Raw genomic sequence first — 16,499 nt, 5'->3', positions numbered from 1 at the left:
ATCGTTGTATGGTATTGATTTAAAACAACCTTTTGTGATGTCAATAATGGCAGTAATATTATTAAAATTACAAATTATACACTGTATATTTTTGGTTTTGTCTAGTGACACTTCAAGGAAAGACCCCCATCATCAAAATGTGTGCTATAATTTATTAAATTGTTTGAATAAATAAATAAATATTCAAAGTTGGTTTGTTTGCTTTAGCGATTTAAGATTGCAGTCCACAACTTATTTTTGGAAACCTGGACACTTGATCCATCGTCATTGAAATTCTGCCTATGTTGCACAAACACCTCCTGTTTGCTTTTCCCGAAACATTGTATGACTCAGACTTTGTTTGCAGATTTGTCTTTACTTCACTGGACCTTCCTTCAGGGCCTTTTTGCAGCACCGCTTTACTCAAGCTTTTCCTTATTTACTTTTGGTAATCATGACAAATATTTACAGCTGTACTGACCTTCCCCAGCAATCACAGCTGACCCTGGTGCAGGCGACCGTCGCGGGATCGCTTGGGAAACATTGCCCCCTGTCGTCAGATCTGGGGTACGTCAACCCCAAGACCCCTGGGTAACATGTCAGTGGATGATTCTGCTTCACAATATAGTGCAGTAATTTAGAGCCACCTGCTCTCGGCAAAGGGCCCTTGTTGATGACGGCTGTGTGACTTTGTCATTTTTAATTCATATAAGCACCAGGGAGCCCTGAATGTTTACACACACACACACACACACACATGCTGTTAGAGAATGAAATGGATGATGCGTGTATATCAAAGACAGCGAGGAGAGTGTTTCCATAAATGATGTACAGCAGCAACTGAAAAGAGGCAGATTAAAGAGACTTTTTTAGATGAAGGCTTTAGAGCCTTAGGACAAACGCATACAACACAATTCTGCAATTGAATAGAAGAACATGGATCAAATAGAGTCCTCTTTTTTAACCCTGCCATCCACACAAAAAGTCAAAGAAGGATGTGATAACTGGTGCAGACATTGTCAATAACAGCAGTACATTATAGCAGCAACTGACCAAGATTGGACTATATGCAGTATATAAGAGTGACATTACAGGTGTGAGGAATATTAATATTATTTACAAATAACATGCATATATTCAGAGTTTGTTCATTTTTGTTTTGCAAATAAAGGCCCGGCCTCAATATGGAGCAGTCATTACATCCTCCACAGCTAAAAAAAAAAAAAATCCCACCAGATTCAACATATGACTGAGGACGAGAGGATACAGTCCACTCCAGAAGCTTTTTAAGTTGATTTTTGGGCATATTTTGTTTCAAAACAAATGAAAGCAGTTACAACTTTGTCAAGAGTCATGTGGCCTGTACATTCTGCAAAATACTGTACATCCTTGTTCCTACAGTATTACAATATATCACGGTATATTGTATTGTTATCCCTGTCTCTTGATATGTATTGCATTGTCAATACACCCTTAATAATGATTTTGTTTCTTATTGAACAATAGGTGATAGAGATCCCATGTCCCCCACCCTGTCAGGCCCCCTTGTGTGATTGAGTCTGACATTCCTGCTCTAAAGCCAACTAGGGAAGGTTCTTTTCACAGTTCAAACTACCACCTGTGGTCTTCAAGTTCAAGTTCAAGTTCAAGTTATTGTATTTGTCAAATATACATATATGCAAGACATACAGCATAGATGAAATTGTAGTCGTCTCAGACCCACGATGCAAAACATGAGGTAGACAATGAAAGGACATTAAAAATTAATAAAAAATAAATAATCAACAAAATGAAATCAATAATCAACAATATGTAAATAATTAACTGAATATCAACAAAAAAAACGCACAGTCCCAAGTTAATGCACAGGTAGTGCAAGCGCAGGTGAGAGTGATGATAGGACAGGGAGGGAGTTGAGTCTCCTGAAAGCCTGGTCCTTTAACCTGCTGGTTCTGGCCTGAAGACTGCGCAGTCTTCTGCCTGACGGCAGCAGGATGAAGAGGCTGTGGGACGGGTGAGTTGGGTCACCAGAGATCCTGATGGCCTTAGTGGTGATGCGGGTGTTATAATGTCCAGGAGTGGGGGGAGAGAGACACCAATGATTTTCTCAGCTGCTCTCACAATGCGCTGCAGGGTCTTGCAGCAGGACACGGTGCAGGCGCCGTACCACGCGGTGATGCAGCTTGACAGGATGATCTCGATGGTGCCTCTTTAGAAGGTGAGCATCATAGGTGGTGGGGCTCTTGCCCTCCTCAGTCTGCGGAGGAAGTACAGGTGCTGGTGGGCTTTTTTGGCCAGTGATGTTGTATTGTGGCTCCAGGACAGATCTTCAGAGATGTGCACACCCAGGAACGTGGTGCTGCTCACCCTCTCCAGTCCACAATGACCTCCTTAGTCTTCTCCACGTTCAGGTGAAGAGTGTTGTCTTTGCACCACGTGGTCAGCCTGTTGACCTCACTCCTGTAGACCGTCTCATCACAGTTGTGTCTTTTGTAAACTTGATGAAGAGGTTGGAGCTGGATAATGGAGTGCAGTCACGGGTCAGCAGACTGAAGAGGAGGGGGCTCAGCACACATACTTGGGGGGCCCCTCTGTTCGATGTGATGGTGCTGGAGGTGTTACTGCCGACCCTCACTGTCTGTGTGGTCTCCCCTTCAGGAAGTCCAACAGCACAGGGAGGAGTTGAGTCCCAACTGGTTTAGTTTGAGGATGAGCTGCTGGGGGATGATGGTGTTGAATGCTGAGCTGAAGTCGGTGAACAGCATTATGACGTACGAGTCTTTAGTCTCCAGGTGGGTGAGGGCTGAGATGAGGGCAGCGGAGATGGTATCATCAGTCGAGCGGTTAGACCGATATGCAAACTGGAAGGGGTCCAGGGCGGGGGGAGCTCAGACTTGATGTGTTGCAGGAATAGCGGCTCGAAGCTCTTCATGAGGATGGAAGTGAGTGCTTTCGGGCGGTAGCAACCAGCTATGAAGCTGCCTCTTTTCATTTGATAAGGTGAGACTTTTTTGATTGAGATGCTGGTCACCACACCTAAAAGAACAACTTCACTTCTATGAGTGGCTCTTGGTCCCTCTAGCGCAGACCTGGGTAATGTTTACAGGGGGCCACATGCGGCCCTCCAACCTTATCTAAGAAAATCAAAATAATACTATAAAACTGGCCATTTAGAAATGTTTAAAATGAGTTTCCAAAAAAAAACTTTTAATAGTTCAACCCTACATTTCTTAAAAGATCTGTGTTTGAATATCTTTTTTCTCATGGTGCTTTTTTATGATATTTTAAAATAGGTATATAAAATTAAATTTAACACAAAAGACCTTTGTTTTGAATATCTACTTTCTGTCTTTATTTGTTCTTTTTATGGGGTTTTGTTTTATACCTTTTGTTGTGCTGTATATTATATTGTTTAATAAACTGTAAGTAAGTAAGTAAGTAATTTTTATTTGTATAGCGCTTTTCCAGACCAGGGTCACAAAGCGCTTAAACAATCAAAACAATATTCAATAAAGTATATACTTTAAAGATCAAGATAAAACTGAAAACACAACACGAGTTCCAGAAAATCAAGGAAAATCAAATTATAATAAATAATAATAACAATTTAAATTGATAAAAATTAAGTTAAATTTTGGCATTATCAGAATGAGAAACTTTTATTGCCAGTGTTGTGAAAACAACATAGGATTTTTTAATAAATAGGATCTTAAAATAAATGAATTATGGTCACCCCTGCTCTAGTATGTTCCACATCAACCAGTAGCCGCTGATTCAACTGCATTTCGTAAATGGACTCTACCTAGTAGTCATGGGTTGATGAGTCCTCATGATGCTGGTGCCTTTACAGTTTTAAAGGCCACTAGATGGCACTCACATCTTGTAAATGATTCCAGGTTTACTAGAATTTAATTAGTAATAATAATAATAATAATAATCTCTATTTATATAGCGCCTTTCTAGACCAGGGTCACAAAGCGCTTTGACAGCCATTCACACATACTGATGGGAGTAGGCTGCACCACATGTAGATCATAATCAAAGATTATTAATCAGAGACTGCCATCTAGTGGCCTTTCAAAATTAGATACCTGATGCTGTATCATGAGGCCTCATTAACTCCTCTTCTTATACCTAGAGAGCAGGTACTTTTACTTGTAATGCAAAACTCAAACACTCCAACATAGGATGAAGCAGTAATCTAGTGGTAGCTTTCAGTACTGCAATATTTGCAGGGATGATCAGTTATTAAAATGATGATGATGCTGATGATGCTTCACAAAGCAGTGTCTTATTTTTTGGGGCTCAGAGTGATGTGAGGTTTCAATCGAATAGCTGTCTAAAAAAACAGGTCATATCTAGTGGACATTGAAGCGTTAAGTTGATTAAATAAACTAAAAATTAAGGGGTTTGTGAAACTTAATGAAGCAGTATAATTATTGTCAGAGCCTGCTTCATAGCACTCTGCACAAAGATCTCCCTTTTTTCTTTTTTTTTTACCTGAGGGCGCCACCTACTGAGCTCTAAAAAGAAAATGGGAAATTGCTTCATTGAGCTTCATCAACACATTACTTACTTAAGCGACAAACAATTCTAATAATAACTCAAATAATTAGTGTCAAAAACAAAGAGTATACACTGTTTTTCCTCCCTATAGATAGATGGATGCCTCATGAATTAAAATGTTTCACTGATTTATTACTTTCTTGATAATCTATTAATTTCTGCTCTCTGCTGCCGCTCTGTGTAGAAGGAAATCATTACAGATACCAGGTTCCCTGGTTTATGAGCTACTTTCACATTCCATGTTGTCGTGATCTAACCTGCTTTTACAACTGGGGTTGAAACCATGCATCATCAATTAAGTTGTTAGCAGTTTTGTGTAGATGGAATTGTATTTCAAAACAATGATGTGTAGGATTATATATATATTTTGAAAAAAAGCATACCCATCTTTTTGTGTACATGTTATTAGTAAACACAAAGATGTCAACTTCTTTGAAGGTCTGTAGGAACCTGTCACGGAGAGACACGAGATGCAAAGCTGTTGAGCTGTAAGATTTAGTCACTTTTGTAAATCCATTTTAAGGTCAACTTTTTACAATGTTTTACGTTTCTTGTTCCTGGAAACGAAGAGGAATGCTTAACAATATGCAAACATTTCTGAAATGTGTAGAGTTTGCCAAGCAAATGGAGTATAAAATCCTTTTTGTCTTGTGTATGCCTAGGGGTGAGTTAAATTGAAGTTGTCATTTTCCACTTCAAATATAAAGCTTCATATGTACTTCCTTTAATAGCAACTGTCAACTTTGAGTGAATACTGGTTAAATAATGACATGCTGTTTAGTTAAAGTATTAAACCTCTTTCTTTATTTTATTTTTTGTTTGTATTGCTCAATGCCCCCTTGTAACACATTACAATATATAATGTGGCCAGTAAGAACATGTAATATCCCACACTTGCATAATGGGTTTATTTGTGTATTGTTTGCTGTGTCTGGAAATGTATTTGCTCACTTCTCAAAACCTGAAGTGTTACTTGAACAGTATTGTCACACAACAATTCAAAACCTAAAAATGGTTGTCCATGTTGAATCTGCTCTTTTTATTCACTTAGGAAGTTTGCAAATGTTTTAGGAGTTTATGCTCCATTAGTCTTGACAACTCAGAGACAAATGGCTTGTTTCTATTGTATGTTACAATACAGTTGTTGTTGTATGTAACTATTTTAATATTTACCTCTTTTTTTAATGAATCGTTTTCACGGATGGACTTGACTCAATAGCTGGAGTTTTTGCGTGGTGATAGTAGGACACCTAGTGACTGTAGAAAATATACAACAACTTCTGTTTCAAAGGTGCAATGACATTGTAAAATACATATTGATTAAATGCTGTTGATTGGTTATTGTTGGTCTGTATACATTACATGTATTGGATGTCCATCCATCCATCTTAAACTACTTAATGGAGGTCAGGTCTCAGGGCTATCTTTATCCATCAGTGTCTCTTACACCATCAGCAGCAAAACAATACAATACAAAACAACACACAATTTAAAAATGTATTAAGTAAATTAAATTAAAAATAATAATAATCGAGTAAATAAATAAATACTCATTATATATATATATATATTATTTACACGTGAAAATAATAAAATAGGAATAGAAATTAATTGCAACCAAAATACCTTCTTTTTTTTTTATTGTACAGTATATATTATTATATTATTTATTTGTTATTTTCTTTGTAAATGTCCACCAACTCATATTCACTTTACCCCTTGGAACAATGCACTTTACCTTTACTTCTGTCATTGGGTTGTGTAAATGTTTTTCTTGGACACTTTTCTTTTTTGGTGCTGATGCCGGAGATTCTCCAATTCAAATGTATTTAGGTTTTTAACGGGGAGGCTGTATAAACTGTGTTAAAGTCTAGTTGTATTTGTTTTTACTGTCCTATATCTCCTCCACACGAGAGGAGGGTGAAATTGTCAATTGTATTCAAATCACGTTCCTTTACTTGAAGTGTAGTTTACCATTTAGGCAGTAGATGGCGGTAAAACTCAGTCACCGCGCCAAATATCCGGAAATGTTTATGAAAGAAGAAGAAAACGTAAACTGAGCGAAGAAGAGAATAAAGTTAGAATCGGTGATCCTTGTGTGACAAGCTGTTGCTTCCCCTGCACGTCAGTCTCTCACTTAACACGTAATAAGGTAAACACGCCTTTTGTCTCTTTAATACATTTCGACTAAATAGTCTCTTTTTTCACGTGCTTGTGGTGTCGGGCTGCGTATATAACGAGCTAACCGCTAGCAAGCTAACTTCAGTGATAAGCCAGTGATGCTTCACCTCGTCTATAGCATCATGTATAATATATGTTATTTTTAAAGCCTATAATGAAGGATTCATATTGTGACACATGTCTTTGTCAGTCACATTGAGATGAACAAATCATGTGGTTGCAAATAAGATGTAAACAACATACCTTTATTAAAGATGTATTTGTGTAGCAGTTGCATCCATTATTATGTCAAGTTAACGGCTCTGATAATGAGTTGAAAATATATTCTTAAGCATATCTGATGTTCAGTCTGTCACCCATCGCTTGTTATTCATGTTGCTGTAGTTCATACCTTGAGTTTCTATTTCCAACTGTCTGTGCGTATGAGTTATCAGTCATTATGATGGCCTAATCTGAACTGACACAAAAATAGTAATCGTTATGAAAAAGCATTTTTCAAAATGTAAATGGAGCAAATAATACATTATGTTCAGTCTTAAAGCGGCAAATTATTTCGCTTTATTAAAAAGATAAACACTGAAACAAATAATGTGTAAATCAACATTGGAGGATTAAGTATATCAGTAAAATGTACTATGTCCATTTATCTGTTATTGTATTTCTTGTGTCAAAGACACTGTTAAGCGAGACTGTATCTTTAGTCATCTTATTTTTAAATAATCTGCATTATTTCTAACCTCACTTGTGTATTGTCTTGTTGGTTAAGCGCTTCTTGACACTGGTCTTCGTGAGAAGCTTTACAAATAAAAATGACTTACTTTGTTACTTACTTGTTAATAAGAATTAAAAAAAAAAAAATGAACTCCATTGATGTGATAGTTTAAAATTTTAGAATATTTATCGTGCAAGTTTTCTTCATATGGTATGATTTTTATTTTTTAACATTTTCTGGTAAAGCAGATTGTTGACAAGTTGCTCAGATTTCACTGCCACATGGTAACTGTCACTGTAGGTGTAAGACCTGAAATCCAATGATGAAAAAGGAAGACAATGAAGAATCCACCCACAACAGCGAGGATGCTACATCAACTCCAGAAGTGTCGGAGTCTGCTGTGCTGGTAAAAGAGGATTTGGAAATAAACAAACCAACAGAAGCTGAAGTCAGAACAACAGACACGCCTGCAGAGGAAAAGGAAGGCACAACTGAAGGTCACTGTTACTACTGAAAATATTACATTTGTATTCCATTGCCTAAAATAATGACTTTTCATGTAGATGCAGAGGGAGCTCCATCCTCTTGTGACAAGGCCGATGAGCTGAGCAGAGAACTGGAGGACATTGTTAACACCTACTGCAATGAGATGATCACAGAAGATGCAACACCACTTCCCAACGGTCAGTCGCACAGTCCAGAGCCCAACAGCGAAGAGAAGGAGGACAGCAAGCTGGATGAAGGGAAGCTCAACGAGGTGGAGAAGGGGCACAAGAGGGAGAGGAAGCGAGGGAAAGGACTAGGTGAGCTGAAGGAAATGTGTTTTCCAACATGTCGTTTATGGATCAAACTCCTAAAGAAAATGTTTATTGTCATTCTAGCATTACTTTCTACATTTGTAGTTATATCTACGTCATCTGAAACTTTTATTATTCTTTTAGTACTCTTTCAGGAATAATTTTTACATGTTTTTTGTGTATTGTTGCAATTGTTTTTTTTGTAAAAAAAAATATATTTTACATCTATTTAATGGTCCTACATTGGATATCCTAGAGAGCATCACAGAGTTTAAATTTATTTGCATATTCGTTATAAACTCAGGCAAAGAGGTGACCCTCCTCATGCAGACCCTGAGCACTCTGAGCACCCCGGAGCAGAAACTGACAGGACTCTGCAAGAAGTACGCTGAACTGGTGAGTCAAACCTCTCCATTGTTAGGTCATTGTATTTTTGCTCATTTCTTTTTGGCTTTTTTCATGTGCGACAGTTGGAGGAGCATCGCACCACGCAGAAGCAGATCCGAGGAGTAGAGAAGAAGCAGAACATGGTGATGGGGGAGAAACACACTCTGAGGAGTGAACACAGCAAGGCAATCCTGGCCCGCAGTAAACTGGAGAGTCTCTGTAGAGAGCTGCAGAGACACAACCGCACTCTTAAGGTAATCACTCAGAACTACATTTCTGATTTTTAGATAAGGCTTATGTTGCCATGTAGTTTACATATGTTGTCAAGTACATTTGCTATGCTCTTAATATGTAATTTACAATATTTAAAGTGACAGTTATTCAGTGTGAGGGTGTGCTTCTACTGAATAAACTATCAAACATTTTCATAAAAAGGATGAAGGGATACACAGAAGTCGACTGGAAGAGGCAAAAAGGAGAGAGATGAGCTGCCATTTTCAAGTCACCCTGAATCGGATCCAGTCTCAGATGGAGCAGCACGAGTGCAACATAACTCTGCGACAGGAGAACATCGAGCTGGCCAAGAAGCTAAAGAACCTCTACGACCAGTACAAGCTCCGAGACGAGGTCTGAGCAGAGACGCAGACGCCAAGAGTCGAGGGTTTGATCGATGATGTTTAATCTATGTTTCTTGTCCCGGCAGCACATAAACAAGGTGGTGAAGCACAAAGACCTGCAGCAGAAACTGGGAGAAGCAAAACTGCAGCAGGCACAGGAGCTGCTCAAGGAGTCGGTGGACCAACACGATAAAGAGAAGGACATTGTAATTATCTTCACCTAGACGTTTTCTGGCACATTGTCAGCTTTTTTAATGCAGTGTCTCCATGCAGCTGCTGAAAGAAGCTGTGGAGTCGCAAAGAATGTGTGAACTGATGAAGCAGCAGGAGGTTCATCTCAAGCAACAGGTTGTTTTCTCTTTTTATGTTTAAGACGATTTCAAATTACAGACCTACGGTGTGACAAGGGGTCTGTTAAAGACAGATTTCCTCTCCTATTTCCTATTAAAATCACATGACAAAACAATATATTTGTTTGTTTTATTTGTATGTAAAATATAACATTATGAAATATTTTCTAAATTATTTTAGCTATTATTTATAATTTTTTTATTCCTAACTTTAAGTAATTGTGTTAAGTCATTCTGTTTATTGCTCTTATAAAATGTTCTTTCATATCTGGGAGGAAATTTATAATTTGTCTTTCCACAGTTGTCACTATACACTGAGAAGTTTGAAGAGTTTAAGACGACTTTGTCAAAGAGCAACGAAGTGTTCACCACATTCAAGCAGGAGATGGAGAAGGTACGTTCTTGACTTCCTGGTCTGTGTTTATTTCATGTGGATTTACATATCGCACAGTATATTGATATGTTCTACTGGAATTGTTTGTGATGGATATACTATTGTAAATGTAAGCAAAATTAAACAACTAGTGCTGATCTTTGTCCTTGTGTGTAGTTAACAGGATACAAGTATTTATCTTAACTTCTGCTGCTATAATTTAGTTATAACTGGAATCGGAGTACCATGGAAAAAACAAACTTATAATGTTTTGGATCATTTAAATTAAACCATGACCATATTAGATCATGACATGTGGTTTAATTATTTAAATAAAATACTGAAAAACATGTTTCTTTCCTTGTAGATGACCAAGAAGATCAAGAAACTGGAGAAGGAGACAGCCATGTATCGCTCAAGGTGGGAAAGCAGCAACAAAGCTCTTTTGGTGATGGTTGAGGAGGTAATGCTCATTTTTTTCTCTTCTATCTTAAAAATATATATTTTTTAAACAGAATTGACTCCTTTTATCTCGTTTGATAAATTGTGCCTTAACACATGTATCATCTCTGGGTCAAGGCAGCTAGTGGCCTCTAAACAAATGTGTTTGAGGTATCCCTTGTGTTGTCTCTGGGTCAATGCAGACAACCTCCCTGGCCCCCAAAAATACATATGCAGTGCTGGAGGTCGGCCACCGGGTCCACTTGACCCAGAGATGATACACAGGTTAAATTTGTGACCTTGCGCTACCTTGACAATGATTTTATCAAAAGTAAAATGGAACTCTGTCAGAATGAAAATGTATTTGAAAATATTACGAGAAAAGTACCGTATATATGTATTTATACGTATCATTGTGTGTCCTTTGTTTGCAGAAAGCTGTGCAGGATCGTGAGTTCGAGGCGCTGCAGGGCAAAGTACAGCGGCTTGAGAAGTTACAGCAGGCACTTAAAGTGGAACGCAACAAGCTCAAGAAGAAGGTCCAGCTACTCGGTGAACAGAGCAGCACCGACCGAGTGGTGGACTCGGACTCACCGTCGCCCCCTCCTGCAGAGTCTCCTCCAGAAGGCACCTCAAATCACCAAAACCCCTCTGTTCCAGAGACCCCTTCTTGCTCCCAATCCACTCCCGGTGACCCAGAACCGTCCTCTGAAGAAGGTCAGTCTAAGCCGGAGTGAGGTTCCATTCTCTCCTCTTCTTCTCGTGGCCCCTGCTTCAAACCACCAGCCTGTATGCTGCTGCTACTCTGCTGCATTCATAACTGCTGGACACTGATCTAGAAACAGAGGAAAGCTTTTATTTTTTTAGCTAAAACTCTAAACTGCTGTGCCCTGTAACCTTTGCAAGCTTTATAATGTGCCTCATTTGTCAAGTAGATTCACACGTTGCATAGATTTTAAGAACAGAACCACATTCACACTGCTACTGCTTTACGTCGGGTTTTAGGTTGAGGCGTTGGATGTAAAAGTACTAATATAGGTTTGCATGCAAATGTTCTTTGTGTCAGTAAAGTTTGACTTAACATTCCTTAATTTGTTTGCAGCAAACCAGTGTAGTGTCTCATAGGCATGAATCAGAAGTGTATGGACTTGGTGTTAGATCAGTCTTCTTAAGGGCAAAATGTTAAAATGAGGACAAATGTCAACAAATAACAAATGCAATCCACATAGAAATGTAGCTATTTTCATATTTACCACTGAAACATACTCGTCTATATATCGCGACACAGGACCAGAGCCCCACTGTTGATTCTATTTTATATTTACACCTAATCCTGTTTAATTTGTCTTTGTCCACTATTTCCCTCCATTCCGGGTGTGAATGTTCAGATCCCACTATGCAAGGTTATATTTCCCCGCTTTTGATACTGTGACAGTGTGATGGCGAAACAACTTTGCCAAGAATGTAAGTTCACATCGTGCACTGTCAGATTTACTGATGAATCTTGCTTCGACATGATGTTAAATGACCCTCATTATTTTTACCTGTCTGATGTCGAATTTTAAATCACCTTTTTTCCCCCCCAAGGTGAAAATATGTGTCTGATGTTGTGTTTAAAAATAATAATAAAGGTTTTCATTGTTTCTTTTTGTACATCATAAAGTGTGTCATTTGGTTTCATTATTCTTGTACAATATATTGTGTTTGTAAGAGTAAGATAGATTGACTTTATTAATCTAACTTAGAATAAGAACAGCATGGTAGAGGTTCATGGATGAAGTAAGGAAGAGCATAAATAGGATCGTGTCAAGAGTGTTTACGTGTTAAACATGATGGGATTGTTTGTGTGGTGTCAGGATAACCATAATGGAAAACTGCCTCCTGCAGCAGAATGTCGTCAAACTTATGTATAGGAAATAGTGAATAGGAAAAGGGCTGTATCACACTTCCTGTATCTTAAACAATTTCCCTGCAGAACAGCATTATAGTGCTTGTTTGGTTTTGGACTATATATTTTTTAAATCTTACTTTTGTATATATATGTTATAAAATTTAATTTAAAGTTAAAACTGTGCAATACATCTCCCGATCGCTAGGGGGAAACGCTCGAATTGGTGTTGCATTTTCTCACCGCCAGTACGTCAACTTCCTCTTCCGCCGTGACCGGCCGCTCCAGCACGAGTATTTACCTCGCCTGTTTGTTCGGGCGTCGTATTTAATTCAATTCTAGCGCGGACACCATCACGGGGCCAAAATGGTTTGTATATATTCTGCCACCTGTTCATTTTTCTTATTGTTTTGAAGTAGTAAGATGTGTCGTTTATTCTCCGGTTGAGCTGCGCCGCGTAAAACTTGCATGCATCGTTAGCACGTATGCTAGTTTAGCACCATAGCTTTTGTTTTTGAAATTGTTGTTTTGACGCCATGTCTTTTCCTGGAGATGTTCTGTCTTGTGTTAATAAGCTACGTATGGAGGACACAAAGTTTGATTTGTTTTTCTGCCACAGAGACCCATCCTTCTACAGGGCCATGAGAGGTCCATTACACAGATCAAATACAACAGAGAAGGAGATCTGATATTCTCTGTTTCTAAAGATACTGTAAGTATTGCAAATGTCTCTTGCCTTCATTCAAACTCTTCTAACGGATCGATTAAAACCAATACGTCCTTTCCGCTCGGTTGTTGATTTCTGTTTGTAAGGCATCGTTATCTCTACATTTCACTTAATAAAAATATTAGGAAACATATTTTAACTCAATTCCACTATTAACCTTTTGTTATTTTAAATGACACGATGAAAATAATCTTCTCAAGTTTTAGGTCAATATCATTTTTGCAACACATCTGATTTAAAATCATTGTGTCCGTGAGAGGATTTTTCAGTGAAGTTTCATGGAAGATGATTATTACATCTTCTCCTAATAGTAATAACAATAATAATAATGGGTAGATAAAATCAACTTGTATCTGATCTCATTTGTCGGGCCAGAAAAGTTCATTAACAATAGTACTGTTAAATAATGGATTACATTTTTTTTTAACCAAACTTGTAAAGTAATTTATCATTAAAACAAGATTTTTCTATTGTCTTAAGGGTTTCACTAAAATGTCCATTTTCTAAATCTTGTTTCAGGTTGCAAATGCCTGGTATTCAGTGAACGGAGAAAGATTGGGGACCTACAATGGACACACAGGAGCTGTGTGGTGTATCGACTGCGATTGTATCCTTACCAAAGTCAAGTGAAACAAACCCAATTTTATTAAACATATTTGTATTACTTGAAAGTTATACAAGTTCAGAATGTTGACCTAAGACTTTAAGACCATCCTCTTCAGGAGGGTGTCTGTAGTTTCAGACAAGATAGATGTATATATCATCACATTGTCTACCAATACAGTCCTATGAAGTAGCTTTCGTTTGTGACATGATTCACTGTTTATTTGTTGTGGGTCAAGCTTGTTGATCTTGCTCATGACGGAACTCGCTTATGATTTTAAATTCTGCAGTTTGGTGAAGATCAGTAATTTGAGGCATCAATTATTAACAGTGTCACTAAATTTATCTTCAAATAGAATACATTTTAAAATCATTTGAAAAATTGCTTGGTTTTTGATCGAGGGGAAACACAAGAATCTCAGCTTTAGTAGATTTTATTAAAAACCTTCTGGTTCCTTCCTTAATAATATTTTTCTCAGGGGACACAAAGAACGTTTTGACAGGCTCGGCAGACAACAGCTGTCGGTTGTGGGATTGTGAGACTGGTAAATAAAACGACATTTTCAATCCTGTTTATTGCTCCCTTTAGGAGATTATCGTTTGTAATGGTAATTTTTTTTTGTAATTTGGAGTTCTCGTCTTTCCTCCACAGGAAAACAGCTCGCCCTGTTGGAAACTAACTCTGCCGTCAGAACCTGCGGCTTTGACTTCAGCGGCAACATCATCATGTTCTCCACAGACAAACAGATGGGCTACCAATGCTACCTGAATTTCTTCGACTTACGGGACCCCCAGCAAATGGGTAATTTTTTTCATCAGATTTGTCAGTAGTAGTTTTGTTTCCCAGTCAGGTGGAGTCAGTTTAGCGAACTCACAAATAAACAAGCTGGTAGTTGTGTTGCCCTTTTTAGCTGCACACGTTTAACGGAAGTTGATAAGATAAAAACAGGACTTGATAGACCATGTTTGTGTTTCCATCGTCAGAGGACAACCAGCCCTACGTGTCCGTGCCCTGCAGTGACACCAAGATCACCAGCGCTGTCTGGGGTCCACTGGGGGAGTTTGTCATTGCTGGTCACGAGAACGGAGAGGTCAACCAGTTCAGTGCAAAGGTCAGTGTTGTGGTTCCACACAGTTGAGGATTGAATTTGGACTCACATGTGTAATTGTGTGCAGACTGGAGACATCCTGGAGAAGGCTAAGGAGCACACCAAGCAGATCAACGACATCCAGACGTCCACTGATCTCACCATGGTGATCACTGCTTCAAAGGACAACACTGCCAAGGTACAAGCTAAAATCTGCAGCTTAAGATAATAAAACAAAACTATGAACATGCAGCTTGATAAGTAAGGTTTTAGATTTAGTTGTGTATACTCCTGTGTAAGAGAAATCTATCTGGTCTCACACAATTGTACATTTAAATACTGTGATGTTCTGATTCGTCTCAGCTCTTTGACTCGACCACTCTGGATCACATCAAGACCTTCAGGACAGAGAGGCCCGTCAACTCCGCCGCCATCTCTCCCATCATGGACCATGTAAGCAACCGGCAGCCTCCCTTTCCAAGTCTGTAAACATCATTGACGTGTGACGTTTGTGAATCAGGTGGTGATGGGAGGAGGACAAGAGGCCATGGAGGTCACCACCACTTCTAGCAGGGTCGGCAAGTTTGAGGCCAGGTGAGACATGACCGTCGGTTTCTTTCTGTTTTAAAGAAGAGTTTGGTTCTGAATTATTAGTTGAAGCCAAATGCATTTTTAAAGCATCTTACATTTCTTAAAACTCTCATAGGTTCTTCCATGCTGCCTACGAAGAGGAGTTTGGCAGGGTCAAGGGTCACTTCGGGCCCATCAACTGTGTGGCGTTTCATCCTGACGGCAAAAGGTCAGTGATATTATGTGGTTTACGTGCCATGTAACTGTGGCCTGTGCTGACCGTGGCTCTGTGCTCTGCTGCTCCACAGCTACAGCAGTGGAGGAGAGGACGGCTACGTGAGGATCCACCACTTTGACCCTCAGTACTTTGACTTTGAACTGGAGGCCTGAGTGTAAATCCAGCGACAAGACCCCCCAACCCCCTCTCCATCCACGGACACCTTTTATTCAAGATATTTAACTTTGTGACTCGCCTCCATCATCTGGTCGCCCAGAAGAGGATTATCAAAGTTGTCATCAACGGACATGAAACTCCTGGGCTTTCACATTAACTGGATTATTGTAATTCAACCATTCCTCCTAATGTCACCATAAAGTCATTTCAAATCCACTCCTTTTGTCTGTCTTATTTGATCCCAGCTGGTCTAACAATGTTTTTTTAAATTAATGATTGATTTATCCACAGATAATGTAACAATATTGATCTAATGATAAGAATAATAGAAACGTCAAAATACCATGTCGTATGAATAAGCGAATCAAATATAATCAGTTTTGAATTTTTCAAAAATTACCAGGAGCGACTCAAACCCTGGTCACTGCATTTTAAACGTGTTGCTCTTGGTTTCGTTTAGACCTAGTGCCCTAGGTGGAGTGGTTTGCTACAGTATAAAATGGTGATTCCATTCCAGGTTGGGGGGGTGAGATCCTTCTCCAAGTGCAGTTCAAGTATTTTAGAGCCAGAGATTGACAGGCCGATCATGTCAGTTCTCATGCTGACGCGGCTCAATCTGTGGTGGTAAGAATACTTGGACAAAAGGCAAATCTCTGTATACCATTTAATCTATATCCCTACCATCGCAAAAGGTGAATTATGGGATGTCAACCTCAAATGCTATGAGAAGTATGAGTTCTCAGACTTACAGTATCTACCGGAGTACCATTGACAAATTATTGGAGCTTTTCATCACCTATGCAGCAACTCACATTTTGCCTGCGAT

The 16,499-nt window shown here is 38.8% G+C and overlaps 2 protein-coding genes across 2 annotated transcripts; both read left to right on the top strand.

Moving 5' to 3' along the window:
* The first annotated feature begins 6,582 nt into the window (after positions 1 to 6,582).
* txlna (taxilin alpha) lies at positions 6,583 to 12,065 on the top strand. Its single transcript, XM_087787514.1, has 11 exons — positions 6,583 to 6,697; positions 7,739 to 7,935; positions 8,002 to 8,241; positions 8,540 to 8,631; positions 8,706 to 8,876; positions 9,058 to 9,249; positions 9,326 to 9,445; positions 9,513 to 9,587; positions 9,891 to 9,983; positions 10,330 to 10,425; positions 10,838 to 12,065. Exons 2-11 carry the CDS (start codon positions 7,758 to 7,760, stop codon positions 11,138 to 11,140), a joined length of 1,560 nt encoding a protein of 519 aa, XP_087643640.1. The 5' UTR covers positions 6,583 to 6,697; positions 7,739 to 7,757; the 3' UTR covers positions 11,141 to 12,065.
* A 484-nt stretch (positions 12,066 to 12,549) lies between these two features.
* On the top strand, positions 12,550 to 15,889 carry eif3i (eukaryotic translation initiation factor 3, subunit I). The gene is made up of 11 exons (XM_087785934.1): positions 12,550 to 12,660; positions 12,911 to 13,003; positions 13,538 to 13,625; positions 14,101 to 14,166; positions 14,274 to 14,423; positions 14,606 to 14,733; positions 14,798 to 14,908; positions 15,073 to 15,162; positions 15,230 to 15,303; positions 15,416 to 15,508; positions 15,588 to 15,889. Exons 1-11 carry the CDS (start codon positions 12,658 to 12,660, stop codon positions 15,667 to 15,669), a joined length of 978 nt encoding a protein of 325 aa, XP_087642060.1. The 5' UTR covers positions 12,550 to 12,657; the 3' UTR covers positions 15,670 to 15,889.
* Positions 15,890 to 16,499: the final 610 nt, after the last annotated feature.

This window comes from Callionymus lyra, chromosome 3, assembly GCF_982586985.1.
Source record: "Callionymus lyra chromosome 3, fCalLyr1.hap1.1, whole genome shotgun sequence".
Lineage (NCBI taxonomy): Eukaryota > Metazoa > Chordata > Actinopteri > Syngnathiformes > Callionymidae > Callionymus > Callionymus lyra.
The sequence above is the reverse complement of the archived record's forward strand: the minus strand, read 5'-3'. Positions and strand labels throughout refer to the sequence as shown.